The following is a 20309-nucleotide window of genomic DNA, read 5'->3' as shown; positions in this document are numbered from 1 at the left end:
GATAAATTATTTTAATTAATAAAATTGATAAATTTAATTAATGATAAATTAATTTAATTGAGTTGAACAAATTCAACTTGAAGCTGGAGTGCTTTGAGAAGAAACTGTTGCAGTATAAGTCTGAATCAGCATCATTTTGACTTCTGGACTAGGACTCTATACATCTGGATACTTAACTTTCCTTTGAATTTGATAGACCTCAGATATCTCAGAAAACTCACACTTTTCCTGACCCTGAGATTTATTTGGTTTTGAGCTAGATTTATTCTCTCTCAGAGTACAGAATATACATGTCCTTTCTGACCTTAGAATCATCAAATTAGAATTTGTCAGATAGAATATGCTTGAAGGAAAATAAAAATAATTGGACTGCTTGCATGCTATTTTGCATCTCTTTACAGTTCTGTTTTTTAAGTCGTGCATCAGTTGCATACCTAAAACTCAAATTTTTGGGGGGAAGAAAAAATTGAAATGATATTGAAGAGAGAAATGATATTGAAGAGAATGTGAATGCAGGTTTTTTGTTGTTACTGTTTTAATTTAAGTGGTGCTATATACATTTCTTTTAGAAATGTTGTGGTCAAACCACAGGTAACTTCCTCTGGTGACACATCAGAGCTCTGCTTATATAGCAGTTTATAAGTGAGATTATAATTTATTTTTTTGGGAAAAAAGTGAATTAATCCTCCTAATAAATGATGGAATATTTCAGCTACCTTGAATGGTCAAAGCTAAACCATATGAAGAAATTAAAGTGGATAGAGTATAGTTATTTTAATTACTTTTACTTTTTCTATTGTGTTCTTCTCAGTGGTACTTCTCTCAAATTGTGGACTTGAATTATCTTGCTTTTGATTTATATGCATTTCTTTCTAGCTTCATTCTCTTTTGTTGTGTTGTCATAACAGTAGGTAGTCCTTTTTTTTCTTATCATCTATTTTATGGAATGTAGCAGTGATTGTATTACTACATACAGACTTAGTATTAGTTTATCCTCAGCCAAATCCATTGTTACTTGCACCCAGTTGTGGAGTAGTTCTACCTGGAAAGACTACTTAGATATTTCAAAATATTTAATATGAGAGAAGTTGCTTCAGACTTCTTGCTTCATTTTTTTTGTTTTAATCTCTTAATAGGCACATAACTAGTTGCAGTGTAACTTGCTGAAGTTACTGTTTTTTAAAACATTTAACATCCTGCAACTATATGCAGTCAAATGAACTTAAAAAAAAAAAAATAAAAAAAAATCTATAAGTGGAAAAATACTTCCATGAAATGAATACTTATCCAAAGTAGGAGTTGTTTCTTTTTTTTCTTTTTTTTTTTTTTTAAAAAAAAAAAAAAAGAAAAAAAAAAAGCTTGGGAAAATTAATATAACTTTCTTTAAAAAACGCCGCTCACTACTAAATGATAGCTGTTAGAAACATTCAAACGTTATGGTTTGTTTACTTACAATCATAGTATTGGCTAGATAGAACAGCCTTCTTCATCTTTTAGATGATTACCTCATATCAATTTGAAAGCTCAAAGCATGTTGATGTGTAAAAGTATCTTTGAATGTCATAGACTGTTTTCTAAGGATGGACCTTCATTATTAAAGCAGAATACAAGACACTGCTTGTTTACTATTTTAACATCTTAGTTTTAATATGCAGCATAAAGTGCAGTACCATGTAGAAATATGAATTAGCTCAGAGAGAGACTAGATACTAGAAATAATGTGACATATTAATGAATGCTTTACTTGGGTTAATATACTGTGCTGCTTTTGTTATTGAATCTGGCTCATTGAAATGGGGCCACTGCCTAGCGTTACAGTTTGTTCTGTAAATGTGCATTAGCCAGCAGCCACATATAAACCTTTGGGCCCATTAAGAAGATCAGAAAACTCTGAATCATACCACCATTCACATCTTTGGCACGTAGCATTTTTTGTTCTGTGCTATTCTTCGTATACTCACTACAGAGAAGTCTTTGGTTACAGGGTCATTGTGACTGTATAGATTCCAAAAGCAGAAAAGGCTAAGTGCGTTTGTTGATGAGATGGTGGTAATTCTGTCTTCACATCTAATAGCCTGATCTTGAGTGTATCCATTGCATTTTCTTCTAATCCTTGCTCTGTTTATATTTCACAGGAAAACATGAAAAATACTGTAGCTTTTCTTGCCTGAATTTGGTGTTTGTAAACTCTTAGATGGATTTGAGATTTTTGTATTGCTAATGCTATTGAAAACCAAAGCAGTATTAGCAGTAAGATGATCCTTTTAGGTACCCTTTGGAAAACAGATTGGTTTCCACTTATCAAAATTTAATTGTGCACAAAAGAACAGTAACACGTAACTAGATAGGTGAATTTTCCATCCAAAAAGTTATAGGGGGTGATGCTTTTGATTATAAATTAGAGCATGGATCTTGCAGTTTGGGGGATTTCTGCCTTTTATATTCTCTTTATTCCTTACATTATAGTCCTGGGAGCTACTAGGAGACTTTTGCAAGGTTACAGTTTATTAAAAGTTTAGCATAGTTCATAATAATTTAATCTTTTTTTAAAAATAATTATTTTTCCCCTTTTAACCTTATTGTGTGTTAGTATAATTTTAAACATCTGAACATTTTAATGGAATGCAACTGTTTCTCCAAAGAACAACAAAGTTTGAAAACAGCTAAACACCCAGAAAAGGCATCTGCTATTGAGGAACCAAAAAAAACCCTATATCGGCAGTAGTCATTGTGCTTTCACACTTAATTTCAAATGTTAATTAAAAGTAAAGCATATTCTTAAACAAGAAGCACTGCTTATATGTGTTTTCATAAAACTGTTGTGAACTGTACATCTTCAAGATCACTGGCTCTCTCAGGTTTGCTCTAGGAAGGGAAGGGATGGTATGTGGGGTTGGAAATAGTGGAGGCAAGAGCACAAGTGATATATTATCACATAATTATGCTTTTCCGTAAAAACAGACTAAAAATGGCATGGTGTTCAGAATGCACAGTCTTCAGAACTCATGGTAATCTTGAAACACATTATGGGAAAGAAAGGTGAATAATACTTGCCTAACTGAATGTCCTTTTGTTTATAAATAGGCTTCAATGTTATCAGCAGAAAATGATCCACTTGGGCCTTTGCCACCAGGCTGGGGTAAGTTAATTAGCTGTTGATTTCAGGAAAGGACAGTTAAAGAAATTTGGAATGCAATTGTTGTATAGTTTATTTTTGGTTTTGTTTGCCTTTTTTTCTTTTTTCCCATAGAAAGGAGAGTGGATTCAAATGATAGGGTGTATTTTGTAAATCATAACACAAAGACAACACAATGGGAAGACCCTCGAACTCAAGGGTAGGTGTGTAAATTGACTGCACAGAAAAAGAGCTTGCTTAACTGTTATTTTAAATGTCATGACGTGGGGGGAAAAAGTACTCTCTGCAATTTTTTTCTGCAGTTTACAAAATGAGGACCCGCTTCCGGAGGGCTGGGAAATCAGATATACTAGAGAAGGTGTGCGATACTTTGTTGATCACAATACTAGAACCACCACCTTCAATGATCCTCGTACTGGGAAATCTTCTGTGTAAGTGAGAAATTAAGTGTAGTCTCGAATGTTTTAACTTGTTACAGTTTAATGATGAAGTTCTTCTCATATTGGAAAACAATCTTATGTTTAGCTAGAATTGAACAATAAATCAAGAGCAAATCATTGTCCTGTAAATCAATTTTTAGCCTTTAATTGTCTTTTTTTTTTTTTTCTACGCCACGTTTCACCGTACTGCTTTAATGTTAAATAGTTTTTATACATTGTTCAAATAACAAGATTGTATTGGCACTATAAATTGAGAGGGGAAATAAGGTAAACTTGTAAATTCAACTAATATAACTAATAGACAAATTTTTAAAGGAAGCAGGAAATGATTGTGAGGAGTATTGCTTATAGTTACATATTCTGTAGCAATATTAATGCCTAAGCAAGCAAATTCAGAATACTTTACATTTTTATATGAAAATCTTTTTTTATTCTTTTTTTTTTTTTTAATTGGTTAGTCAGAAGGATTGACCCAACTGATGTGTACCTGTCTTAATGTTTTGTGTAGAGCTTACTGGATTTACCTTTGATGTGTTGATGGCCTCTTTTTCAAAGAGCCTATAGATTAGCGTTCCATAAATTTCTTCATAGTTCACAAGCACCTGAAGCCTTCATTGTTGATCCTTGATTTTTTGTTGATCTTTGGGTGACTATAATGTGACTGAGGTCGTACTGCAGTCTTTCACTTCAGCTGTCTTTCCTTTTAGGTGTCTTTCCTTTAGCTGTATTCTAATTTTTACAAAATTGATAGGAATTTGAAATCCTCAAAATCTCTACTTTTCTTCCAAATTTGGTAAATTTGCTATTGTCTTTAATAATAACAACAACAACAAAATAGGTGTGTGTTGCACAGCCAACGAATGGAAGACTGGTCAACCATCAGCTGCTTTTTGTTTCCTTGGGAAGCTATATAAAAAAGAAGTCAGGACATATATTAAGGATTTTCACTTGTTGATTGTGTCTTATGATCACAGTTTTTAATGTATTATTGAAATCTGCAATCTGTTGTTTAGTGTTGAATGTGTTGTTTGACGTCTGTGTATTTAATGCATCTCAAATATATTCCCTTACAGAAATAAAGGGCCACAGATTGCTTACGAGCGTAGCTTTAGGTGGAAACTTGCTCATTTCCGTTACTTGTGTCAGGTACTGATAAAGTAATTTTTTACTTTTTGAAACTATTTGAATTTACAGTTATAGTTTCTGCCTTTTAACACGATTACCTTATGATTACAGTCCAATGCACTGCCAAGCCATGTGAAAATCAATGTATCCAGACAGACTTTGTTTGAGGATTCCTTCCAGCAAGTAAGCCTGCAAAAGTTGTTGTCTTTATGTTTATTCAGAAAAAAAACATAAGAACAAAAATAGCCATACCTATTTCAGACTAACAGTCCTTCAAGCACAGTAATCTTCCTCTGGTATTAGCCAAAGTGGGGCAGGGAGGTTAGGGAGGACTGTAAGAAAAGAAGTAATGTATATGTTAACTTAAAAAAATACTTTTTAGCTCCCAACTGTTTACAATTCAAATGTTTTTGAATTGGGTGTGCGGTTTCTGCTTATTTATTAATCATCAGTGGATTTCTATTTTGTGACCTTGTCTGTGCTTTTCTTGTTAATTTTTTTACATATACCACTTTATTTGGAAATACAGATTTCCAAAACTGAACCATATTGCATACCATATTAACCTAAGCACATCATATTTGCTTTTCTTTTTTTTCATGTGTATATATATATACAAAACAAAATGTTTATCTTCTCCAATTAAAACTGGTGCTCTGCTTTACCCTTCAAAGATTAAGTTGTGTAATTAATGCTAATAATGATCTTCAATCAGTAGCAAGTGTATGTTCCCTCCTTTTTCTTTGTAACAATCAAAATGCTTGTTGTATTTGTTCCATTGAAACATCTTGAGAAGGATTCTCTGTAACCAAGCAGTATATCATTAATGGGAGCAGTACACTTATTTTGGATTACAGGAAATCATGTTATTTGTCTAAAAGCAAAAATATGTAATATGTCAGATGAAAAGCCTTTTAGCCTATTTTCCTTTAGGAGTGGCTGGTAATGTATACCTTTGGAAGAGTGTAAGAACAGTGTAACAACCATTTAGTGATAATTTCCCCTACTTGCTATCAGTGTGCTGCTAAGGGATTTTGAGTCAGAGTTTGATACTTTTGTATTCAGTTCATTGACTCAATGTTTCATGAGTTGGGCCAATTGCTTTTCGCATCTGTGTAAACATTTGGCATATGTGAGATATCTGTACCAATTAAATAAAATCTGAATTTGAAGGAGCAATTGCATTGAAAGTGCATCATCTATAGTTTATTACAAATTTTGATTCTTTTAATAGATTATGGCATTAAAACCCTATGATTTGAGGAGAAGATTATATGTTATATTCAGAGGAGAAGAAGGACTGGATTATGGTGGCTTGGCAAGGTAAAAGAAAATTTGTTTAACATAGGTGTTCGGTTTTTATTAGCACTTTAACCTTGATTTGTAATGTTATTCTGTTAGCAGAGTAGCTGCTTACTTTTGCAGTGTCACCCTGGTTACTTCTTTAGCTCCTGATAATATATTAAGAAGGTAGAACTGGCAGCACTGGCAATTGTTACGGGTTATGACCTTGTGTTAGAAAAACGGTGATCTCAGTCATTAAGTTCTTTGACAAAGACTGATGCTTAAATTGGCTTTTTTTTTTTTTAATGCCAATTAATTGCTTTTGACTAAATTATTTCAGGAAGTTTCTACCAGACAGTTCATCTTTCCTGAAAATTAAGATAGTGGAAAAATAAATTCTTTTGCTTACTTAGAGAAAGTCAAACAAGTAAATACCAGATTGGGGCTGATACATGCAGACAGGATGTAAACAAGAAGAGAGTAGTGCAGGCATAAGGTAACAGCAGAGGACTGTGTAGGCTGTACAGGAATGTGCAACAACTAGAGCACAAGTTGGAAAATCATACACAGTGTGTTCTGTTGCCCATATAGAGGATAACCAACCACTCATTACTGCTGTGAATTACTTGACTGAAATGTTACCTTTAGGATGAAAATTCGTTACTACTGCTGACCCATGGAACTAGACATAGCCATAGGTGAAATTTCCTTTTTTTTTTTTTTAATGTAAATGTATTCTGTTTTGATTTTGTTCTCAATCTATGTAGCTAACTGTGTTATAATGAAGTTCAGTTAAAATGAATAGCATTTTCAAGTAAGGAAATATGCTTCAGACGTTTGAGCTTTGGATTAGTGGGTGCTTATGCTTCTGAATTACAATAGCACATAGGCTTTTTGGATAGGCCACACTTTTTGCTTTGCATGCTTTTGTTTTATTTTGTTTGGTGTTCCTATCATACTGACTTTAAGTGTAAGACGGTAACCAGGAGAGTTCAAGTAATCTGTTCCAGAGAAATGGTGTTTTCCAGAGAAGTAATGTTAGAATAACTTAACTGAAGAGTATTAGTCACAACAGGTAGCAGAATAATAATAATAAAAAAAAAAAAAGTAGTATAGTTTCATACTTTAAGTAATAACTTTTACCCAAGATTTTGAATGTGAAACTGAGAAACATCAAGGATCTCGTAATTTAGCTGAGAATTCTTAAGTGATACTGAGTATGTGTACTGGCTTGCTAATGTAATACTGCATTAATACAAATACAGAAAGCTGATGCACGTGATTTATTGTCTTGTCTCTTAGCAGGCTAAACTCTGTGTGTTCCCTCCAGATGTTTACCTTCTCTTTAGAAGGACCAACCTGATACTTTGTCCTGTGGCTAGTTCTGGCTGTTAACATGAAAAATATATTGCTTTTATGAACTTCTTTCTGATGACTAATTTCTTTGAATCCTCCCTTGCTATCTGGCTTTGATCTAATTTAAAAGCTTATTAAATTTGATATTGCTATATAGAGTTAATATAATTGCCTCAGTACAAAACTTGCATAGAATGGTGTGCAACATCCTTGTGCTTATTAAAAGATGCAAAAAACCCAATAGGGTTATGGTATTCTGGTATCCTTTTTTTTTTCTTTTCTTTTCTTTTTTTTTTTTTCTTTCTAAATGTCCTTTGGGTTGGAAGCATACAGTAGCAAGTCACGATCCATGACTTCAGTTTCACAGAACTGTTAGGAGAAATAACCCTGCAAGCTTCTAATTTTTATTCCCTGATTTCAGGTAAATACAGGGATAGAAAAGGTATCTATTAAATGTGACAGCTGAAGGGCATTCAGAAGAGAATTCTGTTCCTGCCACTGTTACAGAACAGACTTTTGGTTTTTTTGCAGCTTTCTCCTAGGTCTGGTTATTCAGTTTCAAGCATTAGGGTCTGATACTAAAGTTCCTAAAAGTCTTTGGTTATATTAAAGATACTATAAAGTGACAAGTATTGTAAAAATCAGCTATCCTGACATGGAAATACCAGATTCTATTATAATTTCAGGTCAGTTGAGTTGCAAGATATGAAACCGGTGAATAAAATGTATTAGTTAAACCTCAACAAAAACATATTTTCACATTGTTGTGTCCTATTGGCTTAGCTGATGCATGGTAATTTGTTAAATTGCTGTAACTCGGTGTATGTTCTGCTGTTAGATTGGGAAAGGAAATAAGGTGTTCTGTTTTATTTTACCTAAGTTGCTTATATTTTTTAATAGAAATTTGAGTTGTATGCAGTAAAAGCAGGCATAATGAGGATAAACGGTGTGTACTGGTTGAGGCAAGGATTCTGTAAGCAAAAAAGTTACTAGTGTGCAGCTAAAACCTATCTATGACAGTGTGTTCTAGGTGACAGCTATCATTTATAAACTTTGGAAACCATGATTTTGTAACATTATAGATTTTAATTATGGATTTCTTTTATATCTAAGAAGTGTATAATGCCTTATTTCTTCTGTGATTGTAATTCTGTTTATGTAATTTTTCTAAATTTGCATATGTTTTGACCATTTTGCTAGTTTACCAAAGGGGAATGGTGATAAACATTTGTATCTGATGGTTTTTATGTGTATAAATGTTTTTCTTTCCTTAGAGAATGGTTTTTCTTGCTTTCCCATGAAGTACTGAACCCTATGTACTGCCTATTTGAATATGCTGGCAAGAGCAACTATTGCCTGCAGATAAATCCAGCATCAACAATCAATCCTGACCATCTTTCATATTTCTGTTTCATTGGGCGCTTTATTGCCATGGTAGGTTAGATTTTTAAGGTTATTTTTTGCTGTAGCTGTATATTTATTCCTGAATAGTATTTGTTTTTCTGTGTTTTAAAGGTTATATTAATCCCAGGAAATGGAAGATTAAGGCATGTAAGGTTATTGACCTAAAACATTTCCTGAGAGTTAAGTCTCTTAACCACTGAATTTTCCTGGGATGGTGATAGAAAAGAATATGACATTCAATATAACATTTTATTGTTGTCAATTAGATGTGTGTACTTCATGCAGACTGTTGTTTGATTGTATGAATTCTGATGCTCTGAAAAATGTGACTAGTATTTTCCTTAAAAAGGCTCTTCAGTTAGAAATGTTTTGCAGTACAGTGAGCCTTAAATTAAACATGCTTATTTGGATACAAAGGTCTCATACTGGGGAGAGCAGAAGCTTGCAGGGAGCTGATAGCATCCTGATTCACTGCCATCACGTTTCTCTTGAACTGAAAACTGAAGAGGCATATACTGTCATTTCTTCTGGTATCACTGAGCCAAGTGTCTGTGTGTCTTGCTATACCATGGCACATTTCTTTCCTTCCATCTAGTGATACGATCTTCTTGCTATGTGATCATGATGTCTACAGGTAGTCCCCAGTAACTTCCTAGAAATGGTGAACAGTGACACCAAAAAGAGTAGATGAGGTTTTTTGTTTTGGTTTGGTTGTTTTTTTCAGATTTCATAGAGTGGCTTGGGTTGGAAGGAACCTCAAAGATGATCTTGTTCCAACCTCCCTGCCATAGGCGTATTGAAGATACTGTTGTCTTCTCCTGTTGCTCAGGCTTTTTGCATGAAATCAGAACAAGTGCGAGTGAAGTGTAATTGGAAAAATACTTTCAGAGTTAAGATAAGTTAGATTGGGGCTGTTTCTTTTGCTTTTTTTGTAGTTTCTTCTTGACACATAAGTTTGTTCTGTTTTGATGGTAACACCTTCAATTTTGAAGATCTTATGGCCAGTTTCCCCATTTAATAACGCTGCAGAGGTATTGAAATAACCACAGACATTTTCATCTGAAACTGGGTTAAATGGAAGAATGCATATCGTACATTACTTTGTGTACTCTATTAATTGTGTTGCTCTATAACAAAAAGCTGTTAAATGCGATTAACTGATTCAACTTAAATGGGTTGCTCTAAGATTACTATAGCTATTAAATGAGATAAATTAAGAGCCTACCTCTGAAAAAAAAAAAACAAAAAAAAAACAAAAAAAAAAAACAGGAAGTCATATGGCTGGATGTCACACTCAACATTTAATGTGTCTCCTTCTATCAGTTCACTCTCCTGTGAGAATTCTAGACTGGTTTAAAAATAAGTAAACAAATAAAGGCCTCCAAGGGAAGCTTTTTAATCTCTCCTAAAGCAGAAGAAAATGCTTGCTAGCGTAATCTGGAGAGGGCAAATTGGAATGTGTGGTGGGGGGAAAAAGAGGAACATTTCCTTTTTCTGGGGAAAATGGACTGTTACACTGGCTTTTCCGGTGATGGAATTTAGGTGCAGGGAGAGACAAGCAATAAATTCAATACCGTGGCTTATGTTTCAAATGATTTTTAAGAGCTATTTTAGCGAAGAAGTTAAACTGGATAAGGATGAGGAAAACTAATGTTTGCACAGTAGTACCTGTGCTCTGCCAGCTTTCAGAAGCCCCGAGTCTGTATAAAGGCTAATACTCTGTGTGTGTGTGCATGCACGCATAGTATTATGCTTCAGAACTGCAAACTAGATCACACCCTTTGCATATGAGGGGTGAGAGAAGTGTGACTTTTTTTTTTCAGTTTGATTTTTGGTATAGAAGAGGATATCAAGAGTTGGACTTGATGATCCTTAAGGGTCCCTTCCAACTCAGGATATTCTATGATTCTATGATATCTTTTCTAGTTCTGTTGCCTATAAAGAATGTGATTCTGAAAGCTCTTTCAGAAACTTTCTGTGTTTGCTCTTTAAATTGTTTTACAACCTGCAGTAGCATTGCATAAAGGATGATTTTGCAGGATTTATGCATGTAGTGAAAAAGTTCAGTGGTACTCGTATAAGCTCAAATAATATGCTCAAGTAAGATCAAATAACACTTGGCATACATACCAACCCACATAATAAAGAGGAAACTTTGTAATTTCCTCTTTTCATAGACTGTATTCTTTATGAGAAGTGTTTTTTTTTTTTTATATCAAAGGAAATCTAAATCATAATGACAACATATGTTTGGATAAACTTTGCCATATGTATAATCATATGATATTTTTTATATGTTTTATATATGTTCTCATATTATAATCATAATCATATTAGTGTCTTCTCGCTAAATGTAGTGGTTTGTTCTTTTTAAGTACCAAGCTGCTACTGCTATTTTTTATTATTTGAAGGAGAAAGGAAAAGTAAATTTAGTAATTCAATAAAAGTCAAACAGACTGTTTTTTTTCTGTTCAACAGGCATTGTTTCATGGGAAATTTATTGACACTGGTTTTTCTCTGCCTTTCTACAAACGAATGCTGAGCAAGAAACTTACTATTAAGGATCTAGAATCTATTGATACTGAATTTTACAACTCCCTGATTTGGATAAGGTTTGTAGTTTTCTTTTTCCTGAAGTTTTATGGATTTTTCTGTTTTAGCCTCCGTTGTAATTTTTTGTCTTTTTTTTTTTCTTTCTTTTCATTCCCTCAGAGATAATAACATTGAAGAGTGTAACTTGGAAATGTATTTCTGTGTGGATATGGAGCTCTTAGGAAAAGTAACCTCACATGAGCTGAAATCAGGAGGTTCAAATATACTGGTAACTGAAGAGAACAAAGAAGAATATATTGGGTAGGAAGGCATAGATGTTGAGAAGTATTTCATGTTACTTCTGTTGCTCTAGTCTTTTTTTACAGTGTGAATATATATATAATTTCTTTTTCAATTACTATATAATTCTTGGAACTATTATTGAAATGGTAACTTGGTACATTGTGGTATCTTGGTAGATTTGGCTCTTTTCTTTTTTCTCTCCCCTCCCCTGTTCACATGCTACCATACCTCCTGCCAGTTGGGGGGGGGGGGGGGGGAATAAAATAAAGGAAAGACCTGTTAGAGAGATGAGGACCTGTGTTATTACATCTACAATGAGAAAACAACTGGAACCGAAAATGAGCAAACCTATTTTAAGTAATTAGGTAACAAATCCAGATAAAGGTAAGATGTATTTGACAGATGATTTCAGAATTGTTTAGTACTTGGCTGTCACTGTGATAATTGAAATTCAGAATCGTGAATAATGTGGTGAGACTTAAACTATTTTTTCTTTGTTTTATTGCACTGGTCTTTCCTGCTTCCCTCCTAATCCTTATGATTGCCTTTTTTGTGAACCTGAATTTCTGATCCAGCTATTCAGAGTGATCTCAAAAGTACGTGTATCCTCTTCTGTGATACAGCGTACGTTCCATGCTGCACATACAGTTCCCACTTTAAATTAGCAGTCTTTAACTTTGCAGTGAAATAGTTTCTGTAGTATGCATATTTACTATATTTACTGCCACTTTTTTTTTTTTTTTCAATATTCAGAAATGGCTTGACCATTATAGTAGGAACCTAAAAAAAAAAACACATCACCTCTTCCTTCCTCTGAGTCTTAGCATAAATCAGATGTTCAGAGTAGAAAAAGACTGTTTCTTGTTGAAGCTTGAAATAATCTTACGCTGGAAGTACTGGACAACTGTAGCTAGAAGTATAGTAGTCAGAACAGTAAGAAATACTGCTGCTTACACAATTTTAAATTGGTGGAAATTGTTCTTTTCTTCTTTTGAAATGCTAGGACTATCAGCTTTTTAAGCTAAAGCAATTTTTTCCCAATAACAAATCATAATGCCCGAGTACCATCTTTGTCATGAAAAGACTGCTCAATTTAGATGAATAAAAGGTTTATAATAATTTCATTTTTTTAAACTGGAATAGTAACTTAAATACATCCTGCTATTGTTACCGTCATTTGTGTTTGAAGATTTTAATAGTACAATTATGCCAAGTCCTTTATAGTCTATGGAATCATGCAGTGTAAGAAAGAAAAATTTGAGGGAATTTTACCTCACTGGACCACATACATAATCATGCATGTTTGAACTCCTTTTTGTTGAGTGCTAACTGATGTTTAATTTATATTTGTTTTCTTCCATCCCAGGCTAATGGCTGAGTGGCGTTTTTCTCGGGGAGTTAGAGAACAAACCAAAGCTTTTCTTGATGGTTTTAATGAAGTTGTTCCTCTACAGTGGCTACATTACTTTGATGAAAAGGAGCTGGAGGTGAGGCTTTCTGTTCAATATTTTTACATTTTGCAAAGGTAATACATATGTAATGACTACGTGGATAGGCCAACTTGAATCTCTCATCTGTGTCATACTACATTTGAGAGCTTGTGGAACACGGAGAATTTAATGGGAGAGGTGTGGGGGTAAATCACAATGGCAAGCCAGTAAGTATCTCTATTGCATCTGTGTTTTGTGTTGTCCTATAGATGTGAATTTTAGATTACATCTTCAGTTTTGAATTGTGTTTTGCAAAATTCTGTGAAAGGAACACAATATGAGATCACAGACTGATCAGTTAGTTTCAGAAAATTTATCTTTAGTAAATGAGAAGAATTGTCTTTTAACAGTTGGTACAGGAATTGATTCTGGTGTATGTTGGTTGCTCAGTTTCATGCACATAATCATGTACATAATCAGGACACTCAGGACTGAAAGCTGTAGCAACGAACAAGGTTCAATATTAAATTTTCTAGATCTTCAGTATATAACCTAAGGCCTAATAACAAGTATAAGTTGCATGCACCATGTTTAATTAACCTCTGCCTGACCTTTGCTCTCACTGTTGGGGTTGTGGTTTGGAGCAAGGACAAAAGGTTTTGGAGTGATAGGCTTATTTATTTCTGAGAGATCAGCCAAAGTTGCCTGTATGTAATAAGCAGTGTTCTGAAAGTTTAAGTTAAATGCGAATATTCCCTAAAAAAGGGCTTAGATCTATCTTATATTAGTTATGTTACTGTTCAGTTTTTAGGAGGCTTTGTCGTTAGCATGTTCAGCTTTTATTGCCTCTATTGCTGAATATTTTGCAAACTTGGCCTTCACAGTGTATTTTAACTTTACTAGCAGTAGCAGCAATGCTATCATCATCATCATCTTGGAATATGAGGCAAGGTTTTAATGGAAAAGATAATATCTTTCTTAATATAAAACTTCCTTTAATGGAAAAGGTTGTATCTTCTATTACTGAATTATTAGTCAGATGAAACTATGCAGGCTTTTAGACCACTGAAGAACATAAACAATTTTGGAGTTCTGTAAACTTAAGATAATCTGATTGTAGCATAAAATGGAAAAAGAAAAAAAAAAAAAAAAAAAGCCAGACATACAATGATAGACTGGCTTGCTTGCATTAGAAGGGACTTTAAAGATCATTCTGTTGCAATCCCTTGCCAGGACACCAACCACCAGACCAGGTTGCTCACAGCCCCATCCAACCTGGCCTTAAAGGCTTCCAGGGATGGGGCATCCACAGCTACTGTGGGCAACCTGTTCCAGAGCCTCACCACCCTCTGAGTGAAGAATTTCCTCCTAACGTTAAATCTAACTCTCTCCTCTTTTAGTTTAAAATCGTTCCCCCTTGTCTTATCATTATCTGCCTGAGTAAAAAATTGCTCTCCATCTTTTTTATAAGCCCCCAGTCCTTTGTTTGGAACAAGAACCTCAGTTTTTGTTAGCATTTCTCATACGATATACAAAATAAAATTGTAATTTATGTGTATAGATAGGTATACTCATTCTGTTTTCTAGGTTATGCTCTGTGGTATGCAAGAGGTTGATTTAGCAGACTGGCAAAGGAACACTGTTTATCGTCATTATACAAGGAACAGCAAGCAGATCATATGGTTCTGGCAGGTATATTGATCAGTAAAATTTCTTTGGGGTTTTGTTCTATTTTCTTACACAAATGACACATGGAGCAGAAGAATGACATCTCTCTGAAGTCTCCCTCTTACTCCTTTTTTCCTTTTCTTGAAAAGGAAAGGAGGAATTCTTGGGGAGCATACTGTAGGGTGGGAAATGGCAGAGAGATACCTTCATCATATTGTGGATAGCTGAATCAAATACTTTTTTTTTTATCTATCTTGTCCTTCTTATTGCTATATTACAATTGAGCTTTTTTGCATTGTTAGCAGTGATACGTACCTTCTAATGTCCTCCTCTGTATTACATCTGTACATCTGAAATGCCACATATTATTTATGATTATTGTCATATTGTGCCAGTCTAGTACTGACTGATTATAACTCACATCTTAATGGAGTTGGCCAAGAATTAGTTCCAGAAAAAAGAAACAAATAAAAAAAAAACAACAGGCTCCCTCCCAGTTGTTATGAATTTCCCTTAAGAGAAGTCACAAGGGGGCATTTCCCATCTCATGATAAATCGTGATTTAAGAGATGCTTTTGACAAAGTTACTGTAAAAAATGATGCAAATCAATTACTTCCTATCTTATCTGCATGATCAGAAACGTAAGATCTAAGGATTTCTCAGAAAAAAATAATTAAGATTCTTTCAGTAATAAGCTTCTTAATCAGAAGTTCAAGCAACTTGAATATGGTTTCAGCGTTGACACAGCACAAATACTCATTTTCTTATCCGTGTTTTTGAGTAAAAATCCTAGCTGTATTGATCCCCCCTCTCATATCGAGATAGTTTCCCCTCTTTCCTTCCTCTTCACCTTCCCAATACATTTCCGTACAAAGCTGTTAAGGATGGTGTTCTTTCTCATTGAGACTGTCACATGCAGGGAATACTTAAAAGTCTTGAACTACCCAGAGTCCATGACTAGGCTATTGCCATGTTTAATCAAAATGGCAGTAATCCTCATATAAAGTATTAGCATGTTTTATATTTTAGTGTAGAATAAAATAGATTCTTATTTGCTGATAGTTGGTGCCAGCATTCATGTTGTAACAGTCAGTAGTGCATATAATCTGAAATCTGTCTTCTTCCCCCACCTTCAGTTTGCTGAAATCAAGAAAGCTGAACTGTTCTCAAGGTGTCTTTTAAAATGGAATTATACATTTTCTATGATCTTGTAGATTTTTTTTTCTCCAGCTATGTCCAAGATTTTTACTAAGTAATTTGAATCTCTATGCCTAGTTTGTAAAAGAGACAGACAACGAGGTTCGCATGCGACTTCTGCAGTTTGTCACTGGCACTTGTCGATTACCTCTGGGTGGATTTGCTGAACTTATGGGTAAGTGAAAGAAGACCAAAATTTTATACCATTATTGTTCCATTTGCAAATGAATCATGCTCTAAGTGTACAGATGCCGAGAACTTCATGTACATCAGCTTGATTCTAGAAGGGCTTTTTATATCAGAAATCCCGTTTAATAACTTATAAATGATTAGGGAAACAAGCTTATTTCTGTTAGCTGAGCATTCACATTCATGTGACAATAAGCTCTGTCTACTCTATCTGAATTGTCGTATGTATCATATATCATATGATCATATATATGATATATGATACATATATCATATATTATGTGTACTATTTTAAAGGAACAGCTTGTTCTTTTAATCCTCTTTTCTAGGAAGTAATGGTCCTCAGAAATTCTGCATTGAAAAAGTTGGTAAGGAAACCTGGTTACCAAGAAGTCACACTTGGTAAGTTCTTACACGTAAACTTTCTGTACCCTTTAGTGATTCTCTATGCTGGTCTTGCATTTACCAAATCAAATGAAATCTAATTTGAATCTGTTATTTATCTCCAGCTTTAGCTTCTTTGATTGCTCTGACATGCCAGCATTGCAAACTCTCCTGGTTCCCTTACTCTTACATTTTGCTACTGCATTGTACGTTGTTTGTCACTCTCAGATCTATCAGAAGTCGAATGTCCTTCTTGTATAGAACTGTGAGGTGTTTCTTCATTTTAAATAATATTAAATAATCAAAAAAAAAAAGTCATGTGGTTATCAGGTATATGCAGTTATCAGAGATGCTTTTTATACTGTAACATTATAAAAGGTCAACATATGGTCAGGGGAGAAAGTAGTGTGAAAGAAATCACAGCGAATGTTCAAGGCTGTGATGCAAACCAAGAATGAGTTACCTTGCTGAGTTGCTCGTTACAGATCTCACTCCCTTTTCCTGCTAGGCTTCAGACTATTATCTTGACTATTACTCCAAACTGGTACAGTGATTGCTTTCCCATATATACTGTGTGCAAATGAAACAGACCTTTTTTTGGCAACCCTGTGATAGTAGAATCACAGAATCATTCAGGTTGGAAAAGACCTCTAAGATCACCTTGTCCAACCTTTAACTTAGTACTGACAAGTCCACCACTAAGCCATGCTACTAAGTTCTACATCTACATGTTCCTTGAAGACCTCCAGGGATGGTGACTCTTATTCCAATGCTGCACAATTCTTTCAGTAAAGAAATTTATCCTAATATCCAACCTAGGTGACAGTGATATACCATCACTACCTAAAGTATGGAGATGAGTATTCCCCATATTTTTTAAGTGCTGCAGGGAATCCTCTTCTACCATTTTCTCCGTTTTTTTTTTTTTTTAAAGTGGCGTATGTGGAAGTTAAGCATTCCTCTTTGTCCAAGATAACTTTGGATAAGGCACAGAATGAAACAGAATTGTGGCAGAAGCCTTTTGGAGCAAAGCTTAAGGAAGAAATAAAACCTATTTCTAGGCACGTGCAGGAAGGAAAAGACTTCGTCATTTTTCAGGCTTCTGCTGGAATTTGGAAATGTAGCAAATTAGGATGATGTTGAATTTCATGGTGAACATTCACCTGAGTATTATAGTTCTCTGTATCTTGAACTTTTAGTCTTCAAAGTGTTTTGTTTGTTTGTTTTTTTAAACTGATGTGATATCAGCCTTTTGTTTCTTGAAGTACTACTCTAAAACTTTGTTATTACTGTTCACAGAAATGTCATGGTACTGAAATTGCACTGATTGACACTTCTTAATTTCTAATTGTTAGATCAGAACATTTTAGCTTCTACTATAGCAGTCAATTGCTGTAGTGTTCTATGTGGGATTTAGATAAACTTAACACAGTTTTTTTTTTTTTTTCCTTCTCAGTTTTAATCGTTTGGATTTGCCACCCTATAAAAGCTATGAACAACTGAAAGAGAAGCTGCTCTTCGCCATTGAAGAAACAGAGGGATTTGGTCAAGAGTAGAAGTGGCTTCTAGTCTAAAAGGAGATCTTACATATTAAAAGGCCCAGCCAACTAAAATTGCACACTTAATTGTATATAAGCTTTTTGTTCTGTACAGTGATCTTTCTGGAACTCTAAAAGTATAATTGTTCTCCGTTCTTCCACAAAGATATGCAAAACAGTTCAGCCTTTTCTACTTTTATTTATTGCCCTTCCAAAAGACCAGAAAAATCCCTCATAAATTTTGAAAGCAGACAAGAGACTTATTTAAAATATATATTAAAAATATAAATATATATACTAATAAGCTCTAGTTTTATAGAGCTTTAAGTGTATGAAAAGTTGCAGCCATTTAAAAGGGCCTGGATTTGCTTTATCTTGGCTTTATTATTTAGAAAAAATGTTTAAACTGCTCTGTGTTCTCTCTTAAGAAACATCTCCAAGTTTGTTTTATTGCATGGCTGTTCTAAAAGGTGTTAAAGGCTTAGGCCAAACGTATCCTAAATATGTAGAAAGATGCTGCTGGTATTTGAGATGACAGAATACGATGTTCTGTCAGTTTAATTTTTTTAAATACGTAAATAGCTGATATATCCCTCTCTACTACACTGATGTAGCCAAGGTCATGAATAAAGCCTTTATTACTTGCACAAGAGTCATGTACAATAAGTTGAATGTGATTTAATGTTGAAATTAATTGGTGCCACTGTTCTGACTTATTGTAGGAGCTGAACAGAATATTTTAATTCATTTGAGCAGCATTGAAATTTGTTTACATATTACCTTGGGTTATTACCACGAGGATGTTAGGTAATCTTCAAAGAAAAAGTTAATAATAAAAGAGAAACTATTACACATTCTCTCCTTGGTCTGGTGTCTTACAGGTGTGTGTTTTTTTTTTTTTTTTTTTTTTTTAACTTTTCAATCTGTATCCTTTTCACAACTTCAGAGTATATTAATGTAAACTGAGATGTAAGGGTCTACGAAAGGTAATGTGAACTTTGCTGCTTTCTATGCTCTTGTTCAGTTTCAGTTATTGGATCTAGTAAACCCAAATAAAATAAAGTTATATAAGCTTTGCACAGATAAAAGTATTTGAAAGTATTAAATACTCTTATTCCTCTTAAGTTCCTGTAGAAATTCAGATGTACCTGAATTACGTATGTCTAAAACCTGTCATTCTTTTATGTAGACAAAGTTTCTCCTAAGTACACAGTAATAAAAACTGATTTTTTTTTGGTGTTGAGGGCATTTGCTGAACTGCAAAGATATTTAAAAAAAGTTACCACACTTTATTCATGTGAATGATATTAAATGCTACTTTTTAGCAAACTGTGCTTCCTTACTATAGAGTAAAAATGTTTAAAATTACCATTTGTATTATGCTTTAATATTAACTGTAAATTCCATTACATTTAACTTATACAGAATTTTGTACACACATGAAAATGATTTCTTAGACTATGATTAAAAACATTTCTGTAACATATCATATTGCACTGTTAAAAGTGTACATGCAGGAAAAAAAAAAAAAAGCTATATCTGTTTATCTGTTCTTATATCTTTCCAATACAGCAACTGAATTCTGCCAAAATTTTATTTTTCTACATATCAGATTCTCCTGAGGCTTTATATCCAAATGCACAGTTTGCTGTGTAGCTGTTAACCTGTACGGAACCTTGATAGCAGCGGTACTGCAAGTGGCCCAACAGACTGCTAGCTTGCGTTAACTTCCCATAAGAGGTTCAACAACTGCCATTTGAAAGTTTTTCATACTACACCAAATATCTTCTGCAAAGCCATTTTCATAAATATATCATTAATTTCAAGTGTAAATCCACCTAAATTATGGTTTATGCTGGTTAGAATGGAGGAAGCTTTAAAAAAAGAAAAAAAAGTCAAAGGCAGGGCAACAGAAGAGTGTGGCTTGCCTAAAAGACAGTTAAGAGGGCTAAATGTCGTACAGTTGAACTTTATGAATTTGCACTAATGAATGACTTGGTAACCCACTACCAACTGCTGAACTTTGTGAATCTGTGAGTAAGCAAATAATAATAATAAAAAAGACAGCACATCACAAGAATGTAGTTGCTTTATTGTTTTGGTAACTTCAGCTGTCTCGTGACTGTAAATTTTTCCTGTGGGTAACAGTGAGCAAGGAAAAAATAAAACCCTGTGTCCTTCTCTACACGACCTACTAGTTTGGTTCAAAGACTCACTACAAACATGGTTCAAGAGGCAAAAGAACATGAAGAACAATCTATGTACTCATGCATGTGTATGCAATTAACTTGGATATCCAGAGCTGAGTGTTCCAGTAATACT

The 20309-nt window shown here is 34.0% G+C and overlaps 1 protein-coding gene across 6 annotated transcripts in view; it reads left to right on the top strand.

Moving 5' to 3' along the window:
- Window positions 1-18844, top strand: part of WWP1 (WW domain containing E3 ubiquitin protein ligase 1) — a 60664-nt gene extending 41820 nt beyond the window's left edge. For 5 of the 6 annotated variants that reach the window (XM_027452436.3, XM_027452435.3, XM_027452434.3 and 2 more), the window contains 14 exons: window positions 3085-3139; window positions 3251-3335; window positions 3439-3567; window positions 4650-4722; window positions 4813-4884; window positions 5936-6024; window positions 8616-8775; window positions 11224-11357; window positions 11458-11598; window positions 12947-13067; window positions 14598-14702; window positions 15955-16051; window positions 16395-16467; window positions 17906-18844. In XM_027452436.3, coding sequence (XP_027308237.1) covers window positions 3085-3139; window positions 3251-3335; window positions 3439-3567; window positions 4650-4722; window positions 4813-4884; window positions 5936-6024; window positions 8616-8775; window positions 11224-11357; window positions 11458-11598; window positions 12947-13067; window positions 14598-14702; window positions 15955-16051; window positions 16395-16467; window positions 17906-18005 — 1434 coding nt within the window. In that variant the 3' untranslated portion in view covers window positions 18006-18844. Of the gene's footprint in view, window positions 1-3084; window positions 3140-3207; window positions 3336-3438; window positions 3568-4649; window positions 4723-4812; window positions 4885-5935; window positions 6025-8615; window positions 8776-11223; window positions 11358-11457; window positions 11599-12946; window positions 13068-14597; window positions 14703-15954; window positions 16052-16394; window positions 16468-17905 lie in introns of all 6 variants that reach the window. The other variant, XM_038175335.2, reaches the window with a different exon arrangement.
- Window positions 18845-20309: the final 1465 nt, after the last annotated feature.

The sequence above is a fragment of the Anas platyrhynchos genome, chromosome 2 (genome assembly GCF_047663525.1).
Source record: "Anas platyrhynchos isolate ZD024472 breed Pekin duck chromosome 2, IASCAAS_PekinDuck_T2T, whole genome shotgun sequence".
NCBI lineage: Eukaryota > Metazoa > Chordata > Aves > Anseriformes > Anatidae > Anas > Anas platyrhynchos.
The sequence above is the reverse complement of the archived record's forward strand: the minus strand, read 5'-3'. Positions and strand labels throughout refer to the sequence as shown.